Genomic DNA, 14,383 nt, shown 5'->3' on the forward strand with positions numbered 1-14,383 from the left:
GGACTTCATCGGGATAAAAAGCTTCTGCATAGCAAAGGAAACAATCAACAAAACTAAAAGGCAGCCTACGGAATGGGAGAAGATATTTGCAAATGAAGTATCAGAAAAAGGCTTAGAATCCAAAACCTATAAAGAACTTATCAAACTCAACACTCAAAAACCAAATCATCCAGTTAAGAAATGGGCAGAAGACATGAATAGACACTTCTCCAAACAAGACATACAGATGGCTAACAGACACATGAAAAGATGCTCAACATCACTCATTATCAGCGAAACACAAATCAAAACCACGATAAGATACCACCTCACACCTGGGAGAACAGCTAAAATTAACAACACAGGAAACAACAGATGTTGGTGAGGATGACAGAAAGGGAAACCCTCATGCACTATTGGTGGGAATGCAAACTGGTACAGCCACTTTGGAAAACAGCATGGAGGTTCCTCAAAAAAGTTGAAAATAGTACCTTGTAACCCAGGAATGCACTATTAGGTATTTACCAACAGGATACAAAAATATAGATTTGAAGAGGTATATGCACCCTGATGTTTATAGCAGCATTATCAACAATAGCCATACTATGGAAAGAGCCCAAGTATCCATTCAAGTGATGAATGGATAAAGATGTGTGTGTGTGTGTGTGTGTGTGTGTGTGTGTGTGTGTGTGTATACACAATTGAATATTACTCAGACACCAAAAAGAATGAAATCTTGCCATTTGCAACAACATGGACAGAACTAGAGTGCATTATGCTAAGCGAAATAAGTCAGTCGGAAAAGACAAATACCATAGGCTTTCACTCATATGTGGAATTTAAGAAACAAAACAGATGAACATAGGGGAAGGGAAGGAAAAGTAAGATAAAAACATAGCGGGAAGCAAACTATAAGCAACTCTTAACTATAGAGAACAAACAGGGTTGTTCGAGGGGAGGTGTTTTGGGGGGATAGGCTAAATGGGTGATGGGCATTAAGGAGGGCACTTGTGATGAGCACTGGGTGTTATATGTAAGTGATGAATCATTAAAGTCTACTCCTGAAACCAATACTACACTACATGTTAACTAACTTGAATTTTAAAACAAGAATAGTGAAGAAAGTTTTGAGGAAGATGAGGTAGAAACTTAATCTACCAGATATTAAGACCTATAAAACTACAGTAAGACTGTGTGGTTTTAATATACCTTAAGGGGATTAACCTACTTAAATCAGGTGAAATCAGTTAAACGTACTCTGAAGTTCAATTATACAGTGAAAAGACACATACGTAAATAAGCAAAAACTAAATATGCAGTAAATGCATATACAGAAATGCATGCTGTTTGGCAGAAACGTTAAAATACAAATGGGTAGCTATGACTTCATATAACTTCATCCCAGCATGTCTCTGCTTGAAATACAAAATTTTGAAGCATAAACACTTGAGCTGTTACTGACTATAAAGGCTCCTACAAATAAAAACAAAAATCTCAAAATAACACTTTAATTATAATCTCAGATAATCATTTCCTCAAATCCAATTTATAACATAAGGAAAAATAAACTTTTAAATTATCCTTAATACCCTTAAATAATTTGTGGTGTAAATGTACCAAAAGGAGTGAAGGCCAAGAATAGAAAATAAGCATTATCTTTAAAGTTTAAAGAGTTTCTCCTCAAATTAAAAAAATCAATATATATATTTTTAGTAAATCAATATGATGGCAGTGATTTATCTCAATTCTTTTTTGAACAGCTGCTTTTGAGCAATTAAATCAATCTAATAAAACTGTTGGTATATCACACATTATTTTCCTCCATAAGTCTGTTCCCTTGCCTATATTCTTAGTTAATGGCAGAATCGTAGATCCAAACAGGAGTCAAAATCCTGGGAGATTTCCTGGATGACCCTCTCCACATCCAGCAACTAACCAAGAGCTGCCAATTTTATCTGCTATAAGTATCTTTCATATCCCCCTCTCTTCTGTATCTACACTGCCAATTCCTTAATTAAAGCAGCTTCCTAACGGGTTTCCCTACTCCCAATTGCATTCTGCTGTAGGCCATCCTTTGAGGACAAGCCTTCTTAAAACACCAGTGAAATCATTATCACTTCCTTACTTAAAGCAAACAATTCCCTCCACGGTCTTTAACAAACTTCAAAAAATTTTAAGCTAAGTATACACAGCATTGGATGGCCTGGTTATTGGTAAACTAAATCTCCTGTCTCCTCCTCCATGATTACTCTAACTATACTTTTTTTCTTATCATGACTAAAATAACTTCTTCAGGTTGCTTCTACTTATAGCTGACCATAAGATATACGCTCCTTTTAGCACTATTCCCTTATTCTTATACTTCCTAAATACCTCTTCCTCATCTGTGACTTCCTATGAATCTGTCAAGCTTCAGCTCAGGAATTACCGCTTCTAGGAAGCCCTCTCTCATCCTCTCTCACAGTTACATATCATCTCTGTTCCTGTAATAACCTTTCAGCAATATTTTTTATATTATTTCATAATTATCTGGCTGGACCTATTTTTTGTCTGTGGCTGTGACCTTCTTAAAAGGAAAGGTATTGTCTTCAATTCTGTAACCCAGAATTGTATCTGTATCCCTAAGGTAGGTACAGTACCAGCACCTATCAATCATAAATGCTTTTTAAATGACTACAGGAACAAATCAGTCTAATCCTAACATAAAAGCTTAACATAATACGTACACACATAGAATGCACTTTATTAAATTTTATATTACTTACCAAATTTTAGTGCTGCAAGGATTCAACATATAAAGATCCATATTTTCTATAAGAATAGCAGATGTGCTCTATTTTAAAAAGGGGGAAGGGAATAAATTACTTAAGGAAAAATATTTCAGCTCTAAAGATATCTAGGATTTCTATATTTTTAGATCTTAAAATACTAAGATTCTGAAACAGTGATTTAAGAAGAAGGCATAAAAATGGCTAAAATTTACTGGTTATGTCTATAGTGTTAAGTTAGCCTTATAAAAACATTTTAAATTAAATGTCTGTTACTATAAAGGAAAAATGATGTTCTAATAGCTATTTTCTTTTTAAAATTTTAAATAGGTTTTAAAAGTTAAAAGACAGGATCAATGCCCTTCAGTGGATGAAGAGATAAACTGTGGCACATCCAGACAACAGAACATTATTCAGCACTAAAAAGAAATGAGCTATAAAGCCATGGACAAAACTTAAATGCATATTACTACATGAAAGAAGCCAACCTGAAAAGGCTACATACAGTATGAGTCCAACTACATGACATTCTGGAGAAGACAAATCTATGAAGATAGTAAACAGATCAGGGGTTGAGGGGAGGGAGGGATGAATAGGTGGAGCACGGAGGATTTTTAGGGCAGTAAAAATACTCTGATACTATTATGATCCATACATGTCATTATACATTTGTTTAAACCCATAGACTGTATGATTAAGAGTGAACCCTAAGGCAAACTACGGACTTCAGGTGATAATAATGTGTCAGTGTAAGTTAATCAACTGCAGCAAATGTATCACTCTGGTGGGAAGTATGTTGATAACGGAGGAGGCTAAACATGTGTGGGGGTAAGGGATACATAAGAAATCTCTCTACCCGTCTCTCAATTTTGCTGTGAACCTTAACTGATCTAAAAAAACAGTCTTTGAAAGAAATAAAAAAGGTGCAATGTATCAACCAATATAACTAAGAATTCATCCAAGAAAATGTCTTTAAAAGCATAATCCTACATTTATCAGTGAATCAGAAAAATAGCTCATGTTAAAATATAGTTCTCAGCAAACTGCTGCCTTTAATAAAGTACTAGTGTCCTGCAGTATAGAAGAATTTTACAGTTAAGTACCTTGGCTTCTGGATTAGCTGCCAAAATTTTGGCACCACATTCTACTGAGGCATAATTATTTCGATTTTTCTGCACTTTTTTTGTTGCATGTAGACCTCCATTAGAAGATGGATGCATTGACTGACCTGCAGACAAACCTTATTATAAACACATATATATGATGATTATGATTAAAAATACTCCCAACAAACAATGATCTCAAAAGCAATAGCTGATGTATACTGAAGAACAGGTTTTAATGCTTAAGAGAATAGTTTTTAAAACCCATTAAGAAATTCAAAATACTTTACCTCATTGGCTTTAAAATACACCCCCAAACCAAATTAACTACAAAAATTCACATTAGTTGATTTATGTCTAAGTAATATAATTCTCAAAATGAAGCTTATCCATGAGAATCAAAATATTGTGTATACATATTTTATTAAGGATGAATGCTGTCCTTCTAACATTAAGAATTCTTAACTCAGACTTTCTTTACGAAAAGAAACTGTAATACCTCGGTCCAACTCTATTTACAGTTTAAACCTTTATCACTCAAAACTTTCATTCATATTCCAGACAAGACCCCAAAAAGCAAACAAAAAAATAACAGTTTCTGTGCAATGTTCCTCTTATAACCTGAAATGAAAACTACTGCTCTGCCTACTTTATCTTACTTTTTCCTCATTTAATAATTTACAAGAATGGATTTTAAGACTAAAACTATATAATTATACACAGGTAAATTACATATGTTGATAATTATACATCTTAGTAACTTTTGCCTTTAAAAAGTTTTCAAAAGTTTCATTTTATTTTACCAACTATGGAGAGAAATGCATATTTAAACCAGGTCCTAAAAAAATAATTAACCAATTAATTTTAAAAAAGGAATCACAGAGCTTCCATACTTTTTTCTTTTTCTACTTCCATAACTTTCTTCTTCCATTCATCAAATGTTGGTATATCTTCTGGGTCTTTGGGACTTGTTACAGATGTATGGTCAATTTCCCCTGGTTTTGTATAATCAGAACTCTGAAAGAAATGTGAAAGAATACAGAGAAAACAGATTAATAAATTATAAAAGTACAAATGTTTCTGTGAAATTAAAGTCCAATTTTATAGTTGATAGACAGTATTTCCAAAAAAATGAAATGTAAAAAGTTTTAAAAGTTGAGTTTCTCTTGCAAAAAATTGAAATCTACCTAAGCACAAGGTGTATTCCTTCACAGTAGCAATATAAGCATAGGTTGTAAAAACAATCTATATTATATCCTAAGCAAACAATTACTTACACATAAAATTGTACAAATTAATAAATACTATAGTTGTAATGCATCCATCTTAAAATTTAAGTTAATGGGGCGCCTGGGTGGCACAGTGGTTAAGCGTCTGCCTTCAGCTCAGGGCGTGATCCCAGCGTTCTGGGATCAAGCCCCACATCAGGCTCCTCTGCTATGAGCCTGCTTCTTCCTCTCCCACTCCCCCTGCTTGTGTTCCCTCTCTCGCTGGCTGTCTCTATCTCTGTCGAATAAATAAATAAAATCTTTAAAAAAAAAAAATTTAAGTTAAAATAATACAGGCATTAAAGAAAGCTAACTAATTTTATATGTAGCATATCGTTTCTAAAAGATCCTTAACACGAATTACCATTCACATAAAAATTTAAGGTGGATTTAAAAACATAAAGAAACACAAGGAGTCTAAAGAAAAACAAAGCTTTTTAAAGAAAGTACAGAAAAATCTTCATATATAAAAGGATTTAACAAGGTGAAGAAAGAATAAATCATTAAAAAAAAGGCTAATACATTTGGCTGGATTAAAATTTTAAAATTAAATGTACCTAAAGACCATAAACTACATGGTATAATAAACCACAAGCTGAAAGTAGTTGCAATATATGCAACCAATAAAGGATTACTACCAACTACAGACTACCTACAAATCAATAATGGAGGAGATGAACAATAAAGTCAGCAAAGAAAATATAAAATGCTCAATCTCAGTAATTATCAGGGGAATGCAAATGAAAACCAGAGACACTGAATAAATTAATACCAATCTGATGGAGTTTTAAGTGTGGCATGTCTGTTGAACCATGGGACATCTATTAGACTTTTGAAGGGGATTCAAAATTTAGTAATATTAAGGGTGCCTGGCTGGTTCGGTCAGAAGAGCATGCAACTCTCAAACTTGGGGTCGGGGTCCTGAGTTTAGGCTCCACGCTGGGCGCAGAGATTACTTAAATAAATAAATAAACTTAAAAAAATTTAGCAATATTAAGTAAAGATGTGCATACCTTATGACCCAATAATTCCACTCCTATGTATAAATATGAGTGAAAACATGCACATGTGCCTAAGAAAATACACGCATGAGAATGCTTACTGCAGCACTGTTTGCAATATCAAAAAATTAGAAACAACCTAAATATCCACTAATTGAAGACCAGATAAATTGTGGTAGTGAAATACAACACTGTAAACATGAATAGACAAATCTCAAAAACAATGGTGAAAATGATATTTAAGGCAAGAATGATACCATTTTATATTACTTCAAAATATGCCAAATAATAGTATGTACATGCTGTTTATAATAATGCAGTTTTGGAAAAAGTTTAAAAACACATTCTTAAACACACACACATATGCTGAATTTGACATAGATGTTCTATCTGAAGAGGAGAGAAGACATATAACTGGGGATAGGCACACAATTTAATTTGTAATTTTTTCCATAAGCTGAATACTGTATATAAAGATGCTCATTCAATTATTTATTTCTGTACTCCTAAAACAATGCATAACATACTTATTAATAGTTCCCTGAGAAGTGCACAACATCTATTTAGATAGCTTACTCTGATAAACAGCCCAAGTCTCATACAGTGTATATGTGCTGTATATAGTAGGGCACATTTTTGAGAACAAATACTAATACTATCTTAAAGCATACTTCTAAGGACTGATACTAGCATATTAGAATTACACTAGTTTAGAATCAGAAATACACTAGTTTATTAGAATTACACGAATACAAATACCCATAATCTCCCTCTAGGAAGACAGCAGATTGGCTCCATACAACCTCCACCTTGGAGGGTTTTGCAGGACAAGCTAACTGACTAAATAAAGTATGTGGCTATTAAAAAAAAAATAGCAGAAAGATTAAAGAGCTAGTATTACCATTAATTGAAAAATTAAATAAAAACCTAGTTTGAACACAATGAGAAAATAAGCAAAAAAACATGTATTTATAAAAATTAACCTACCTGAGTACTTAAGAATAAAACCCAAATACTAACAGAACAACAAAAGTAGAGGAACATACATACATACATTCATTGAGGCTCAGGCAAAGCAATCACTATCACCTCTTAGCAACAAATCAGGGAACTAAACAATACAATAAAAACTCTTGGTAAAACGCTGTCTCAGTATGACAAACACTGTCTTTCAGATTCCTGAGATAACAGGGATAACACAAAGATCTTGCATCAGAAAAAAAAAAACTCTCTGGTCACGCAAACTTAACTGGGAAATATTATCCTGAACTGGGCAACACACAAAATTACTGGATATTTCTTAATGTGCTCATTATATGATAATTTTTCCAGGATATTAATACAGTTAAAAATCACACCGTTTTGCCTGTTAGCACAAACTCTCAAACCATTTTTATATCCTAGGTAATGAAGAGCAGTCTCGGCCTGCTAATGGTTAAGGAAGACAAGCAAAACAGCAACAAAACTGGCTGCCGTGCTTGAACTTTACATCTGATACTTAAATACCTCCAAAGGAGACATTTTTGTAATGTTTGTCTAATTTTATTTATGGCTGTGGACAACTGAACTATAACATATGCTTGATTTGGTTTCATTGGGAAAATTAGTTCCTTCAAGACGGTGGACTATGAAATGCTGAGCTCCTATAATTGTAAGAAGCATCATAAAAACAGCTGGTACAGTGATAGTAAAATCTCCAGAAGGAAGTTTAGTTAGTTGTGAGTAGAGATTCACTGAACATATATGAAAGAGAAGGTAGAAAACAGAAGATTCAAATTAAAAAGGAACAAATGTGGACGTGGTACTCAGTACTTTGAACTACTCTTTGATTCTGCATGGTTTACTTTTGTTCAGTTCATGGGTGGACTTCATCTCTGTTATTCAGTTATTTCTTACCTGAAGGAAGACTAGACTTCTCTGTCAACACGTCTTCAGGAAATTCTGCATTGGCCTCTATATGAAGTCAAAGCAGAACTCAAAAGGAGAAAAGAAAGTAAAACTGCTACCTGGGGATAGTGTAACTGTAAAAATCATACTCTTCAATATAAGCTGATCTAGGTGTATTCTGCACACAAATAACAAAAGGTAAAAATGTCTCTAAAATAATTCTGGTTGAAGAGTCTAAATTTAATAATGTATATGGAGTTAAACTGATATTCTGAATTTAATAATCAGAGCTTCTTCTATATAGCTCTCCAAGAAGCTGCTTAAATAAGGACTTTATGTATCTGCTACCAAACAGTTGACAGTAACAGAAAACCACTTAATTATATAAAGACAGTTCATACTTGGAACAACTGTATGTATAAATAATATACTGGAAACAGTACCCAGGAAGTAACCAGTTGCTGTCAGGGAGCACAGCTCACACACCTCAGTTCCATAGTCCTCATTAACTACTTAATCCCTGATTTTACAGCAAACATGTTAGCAAATTGCAAGATCAGCTGATACTAAAAATGCATATAATAAAGTAGGAAATAGTGCAGGTTATATACCTACCTCATTTTTTAAATTATCTGAAGTATTCAATGAAGATTTTGGATCACCACTAGCCTGATCACTTGCTGAAACTTTTGATTCAAACTCTGATTTTGTTATTTTTCCTTTGCCATGTGAAGATGACACATTTTCTATATGCTGGCCAACAAGGCTATTTGAAACCAAAAAGACATATTAAAAAAAATTAGCTGAATAACAAGTTTATGTAATCTAAACTGTTAAAATTATCAAGTACAAAATAGAGCAAGAAACTCGCAGAAAGGGATTTGCTTTCTCTCGATCATAAAGTGGAATTAAGCACACACCAAAGTCCATTCAAACATGATACTGCTATTACACAGAATTATACAAAGGGCAAACAACAGCTCACACCCACCTTTCAGGTGGACTGACAAAGGAAGGCTGGTCAACGGGAGCATTGGCTTCGAGGGCCTCACCAACATCACAATCAGTTTCAGATTGCTCAGTTTCACTTGGTTTGGCTACAGGAATAGTACCAGATTTTTCTATTTCACTAAAAATAGAAACAAAAAAAGACAATCTGGCAATTCAATGAACATAATGTGGCCTAAGTTAAAAACTGTATTAGTGATTTTCAAAACATAACCTAAACCAGAGAAGAATGCTTTACAGTTCTACAGGCTGTTTTCAAGAATTTATTTATTTTAAATCATGTAAAGTCAGCTGCTGACTCTTGATCTGTTAATGGCTTTGGCTGTTAAATACATAATTACCAAATTTCAAAACAAAATATCATAGTCTAGTATTTGGTCTCATAAAAAATAAGATTTTATATTTATGTATGTATGTATTTATTTAATAGAGAAAGAGAAGGGGAGCGCACTAGCACACCCAAGTGGAGACAGGAGGGGGAGAGGGAGAGAGAATTTAAGGCAGGCTCCACGCTGAGCATAGAGCCCAACTTGGGGCTCAATCTCATGACCTTGAGAGTATGACCTGAGCTGACATCAAGAGTTGGATGCTTAACCACTGAGCCGAGCCACCCAGGTGCCCTTAAAATTTATTTTAATTGCATCTTCTCTAATGTTTCCTCTCTGTCTGTTGGTATATTCTACCAGTATTAGAGTTGATGCCTATAGTATCAAAAAATAATCTATTATCTCAAAACATTTCACTATGTTAAGGCACTTTTAGAATTTCATTTTAAAAATACACACCCTCCCCTATTCACTTCCAATTCACTAAGCAGTCATGTTCAGTATAATGGAAAAATAAGATGTACTGTTCAGATATGTAATACCTAGCCTTACATTATTTCTGGAATAAGTACTTTTAAATTTTTAAATACTATCATTACCTCTAAGAATGTCTTCTATTTCCTTACCTAGGATAAACACCTAAATGGCAACTCTAACATCCTCTACCCCAGTCCCTTCCGTTCTTGAGAAGAGTAAGTGTTTAAAAAGTGCTTGTGGTTAAAAAAAAAAAAAAAAAAAAGTAGCGATGATAATATTAACTGACACATATATTATTACTATGTGCTAGATATTGTCCTATCCACTTTATATATATATATGTGTGTATATATATATATATATATATATATATACACACTAATTCATTGATAAAGGAAATGCTTAATGTAATATGACAGAAGGGAATTTTGCTCTTCGCAGTGTTGCTGTAAGGACTAGGAAAGTCCATAATAGATTTTCTAAATTAAGGAAATCTTACAGCTATGTATTCTGAGCATTTATTATCAAGTTTGAAAAAGGTAGCTATTTGCAAAAAAACACAACTATGAATGGAATGCTGCAGTAATACTTGATGGAAATGAATTATCTGACATTTGAATCTTTGATAATTACAGGGAAGATAACTCAAAGAAGTAGTTTCTTAAACAAGTAGAACCTCATTTTATGTGATGTAGAGATTTCACGGTTGAGGTCTAATCAACTTCACTGAGTTCGGGAGCAGAATACTCATATCAAAAGATCATTACATTAAAATAAAATAAAAATGCAAAACACAGCCATCATAACTTAGGTCTGCTATATAGCCTAAACTTCAAATCTGAGTTTCAAACTGCCTTATCTTATAAAGACATTTTTCTATCATTACCTAATGAGATTCTTTTTTTTTTTTTTTGAAATGACTTACTCAAGCTTTGAGATTGGAGTGATCTCTGAGGTAGATGAGCTGGAAATATTTTCAATGTTTTCACTGCCCACAACTACACTGGAAGAATCTTCATGTAGATCAATTGTAGGGAGTGTCTCAATCACAGATGGACTTAACTTTTTTGACTCCATATTCTGTTTAAAAAAAAAGTCAGTTCTATTAAATGTTGAGATTAATAAATTATCTCTTTAGCTATACAGGATTTTATAAAAGTATGTCTCAAAAGTGACAGTATCAACAATGTACTTCTATAAAATCCTATCTTCCAACATTAACCCCCAAAGAATACATGTCATATTAAAGTACAAGCTCTAGACATTTTTCATGGCATTTCACAAACTAGGACAAAGGAGCTTGCCTTTCTTCTTTCCTATTTTCTATCAGGACCTACATATATTTCTCTCTTACTTTAATTAATGCTAGTAGCAACACAGAAATCATATTTAAATATATAAAACAGTACAACACACACTCCTTGCCCCAGAACAGTTTAGAAGATAATGCGCACCAATAAACAACAACACAGGGCATGTACGAGTAACATTACAATGCAATAAATGATTCTCACTAATACTTCAGTCCTTGGATGCTCTGGGCCATTCACTCCTCCAAAACACAATCTGAAATCTACCTAACACCGTTCGTATTTGAAACCTCTATCAGCACATTCTCCCCCACAACCAACCCTAAATAGAATTAGCCATTCCTCTTCCTCTATATGCCTCTACTATTCTCTGTATAGACTTAAGACAGCATCTGTAACACTTCAATTGCCTTATTTAGGTCTCCTTCTCTCTGAAAAGTATAGTATACTTTTCAAGTATACTATAAATGTCTTGAGTAAGAATTATGTTCTCTTGATTTTCATGTTCCCTGGCACATAGTAGACACCGAATGCTTATTAAGTGAGTATCAAGTGAGAGGTACTCATGCTCAGGTCAAGGAAAAGAGAATCTATAGACTATTATGGACTAGAAGAACTAGGACTTTGAAGAAAAAAAGGACCCAGTATGGGAGCAGAAAGAAAACATACGGTATAGAGTCAGAGGAATATAAAATATGATCATTTACGGAATTATTTATACTGAAATGAAAAATTCACAAAGGAATACAAATAGTTTGCATTTTATGGTAGAGGCCTTGAGAAAAGAAGTATTACATTATTATTGAATATTATATTATCACTTTAACACGTATTCAATATTTAAAAAAAAAAATCAATGAGATATTTTACTTTTTTTTTTTTTATTTTACTAAGTCTCCAAAATCCAATATGTATTTAATACTTACAGCAAGTCTCAATTTGGACTAACTGCATTTCCAGTGCTCAATAGCCAAATGTAGCTAGTGGCTACTATACTGAACAGCACAGGTCTATAAGACACAATGAGCACTTCGAAGTATTTGAGCAAGAGTACACCATGATAAAAATTCTAGAGACTGAACAATGGCAGGAGTGTTTGAGATTGTCATATAACTAGAAGGGCTACAGAGAACACTTTCTTACTCTTACGTACAAACATGTGACAAACATCTTCCAGGATCCAATAAAATGAAACTCACTATTTGTACTTAGCCCAATTAAGTCATAAAATAGCTCTAATTTTATTTAAAAAAAAAAAAAAGAATTCTCCCTCATTTTGAGCTGAAGTTTGTTTTTGTTAATATTTGAGATACTTAGTTTTTCCTTAGTTCTTCTTCCTCCAGATCAAATATCCCTAGTTCCTTCAGCTATTCCTGATATTAAATGGGTTCCAGATGGTACAGCACTCTGGTCAGCTTATACTCTGGTCTAGTTTCTAACATCTTTCATAAAATCTGATGTACAAAATGGAAAATAATATTGAGAATGTAACATAAGAAACATATAAAACATATTTTAACCTATTAATTCATATTCCACACTGAGTGACATAAGTTTGGTATCAAAATACTTTGTTTTACATATGAATACTTTCTTTTGTTGTAAGTTAGAAAAAAATTGCCAACATCTAAAAATCTGGAGACAAAGATCCATTATAGTGAGCCAAAATGGACTCTAAGAAATGAGAACTTACACCCAAACTTTTACTACAAAGAAAATGGTCACATTTATTATTGATAATTTTACATTTTCTCAAAAGCAGTATCCTTAGCAGGTGAACAGTATTAAGGCCAATTGCACAACAGTTCAAAAAGAAAAAGTAACAATACACAATATGGTGACCACACAGAAGTTTTCTATTTTGTGAAGTAGTTTTAAAAGACGTATCATTAAAAACCAAAGCAACACAGCTTACTTGTACATCCACAATGTAGTCATCTTTTAATTTATGTTCTTCTGGAGGAATAGGTAAGTTTGAACCCACTTTTTCCGATAATTCGGCATTGATAGGTCCCTCTCTTTCATCCTATATTGTAACAAAGAAAAAGGGTAACCAATAAAACTGTTTCACAAAATAGTCTTAAGCAATATTATATATTTTATAACACATCTGACTCTACTTTTTTTGTTTACATGCTTATTGTCCATCATCCTGCATTCCCTTCCTTGCTACCACACTTAAAATACACACTAAATGAGTTCAAGACCCTCTATTTGATTTCTTAATAAGCACTTTGGTCCTACCACACAGCACGATGTGTTAGGCACACAGTAAGACTTCAGGAAATATCTAATAAATGAATGTACATATAGCTCTTTGTATCATCTCTCTTTTGACACTGACTTTCAAGTTAAGATTTCAGATACCTTCACGTTTAAAAGTATCTTCCAGCATATAAGTTTCATAAAAGCAAATTTCATATTCTTTGGTTATCTAAGACTTTATAACATATACCAGATACCTAAACATTTGGTGAAAGAATATATTTTCCCCCCGAATGCTTTGCTTATATTCATTCTCACATTTAGTCTTCCAATTTTTCATCAGAGATTGGATCGAAGTTTTACAGACCATGGGTAAAAGTATAAAACTGTATTCTTTTTAAAGAGATATTCATCAACAGTCTTCAAAATTTTAAATACTCCATCCCAGAAATAAATCCAACATAACTCCAAAATTTGAATATCATGCCAACCCCTCCAAGTATACAATTATAAGCTTATGTTCACACACATGCACACACACAAGCCCACGTGCACACACAGCTGAGAAACAACGCAAAAATCTGTCAATAAAGAAATATATCATAATTTAAACAAGACAATAAAAATGTAGCCATCGCAGTACAGCAACATGAAAAGATGTCTATGAGATATTACTGGGGCAGAGGGGGAAGTCATTGTAGAATATTTATAATATGACATTTGATGGAAAATAAAATACTAATTTGTGTGTCATATATAGATACCCCCAAAAAGCAGTCTCAATGTTTTCACAAGAAACAATAAATTGTGGTTCCTTTGGGGAGGGGAACAGGATATAAATATGAATATTTTATAGTCAGTATAAATTACTTCTATACAGTGATCCCTGAACAGTTTATCCAGGGGTTAGGGGTACCAAGACCTACCACAGTCAAAAATCTCCATATAACTTTTGAGTCCCCCAAAACTAATAGCCTATTGTTGACTGGAAGCTATACCAATAATAAGTAGTCAATTAACACATATTTTGTATGTTATATGTATTATACAC

At 33.2% G+C, this 14,383-nt stretch overlaps 1 protein-coding gene across 5 annotated transcripts in view; it reads right to left on the reverse strand.

The window, feature by feature from the left end:
* Positions 1-14,383, reverse strand: part of SUCO (SUN domain containing ossification factor) — a 91,923-nt gene that overhangs the window by 48,165 nt on the left and 29,375 nt on the right. For 3 of the 5 annotated variants that reach the window (XR_015722930.1, XM_087858810.1, XM_045814157.2), the window contains exons 3-9: positions 13,043-13,153; positions 10,743-10,897; positions 8,998-9,135; positions 8,622-8,772; positions 4,744-4,867; positions 3,851-3,987; positions 2,745-2,812 (exon numbers count right to left, since the gene is read on the reverse strand). Coding sequence is in view for 4 of the 5 variants with exons in the window: in XM_087858810.1 (XP_087714936.1) it covers positions 2,745-2,812; positions 3,851-3,987; positions 4,744-4,867; positions 8,622-8,772; positions 8,998-9,135; positions 10,743-10,897; positions 13,043-13,153 (884 nt within the window). In the remaining variant the exon portion in view is untranslated. The remainder of the gene's footprint in view (positions 1-2,744; positions 2,813-3,850; positions 3,988-4,743; positions 4,868-8,621; positions 8,773-8,997; positions 9,136-10,742; positions 10,898-13,042; positions 13,154-14,383) is intronic. The other 2 variants (XM_087858805.1, XM_045814148.2) reach the window with 1 other exon arrangement.

This window comes from Ursus americanus, chromosome 2 (assembly GCF_024610735.1).
Source record: "Ursus americanus isolate L20-20 chromosome 2, mUrsAme1.1.p, whole genome shotgun sequence".
NCBI lineage: Eukaryota > Metazoa > Chordata > Mammalia > Carnivora > Ursidae > Ursus > Ursus americanus.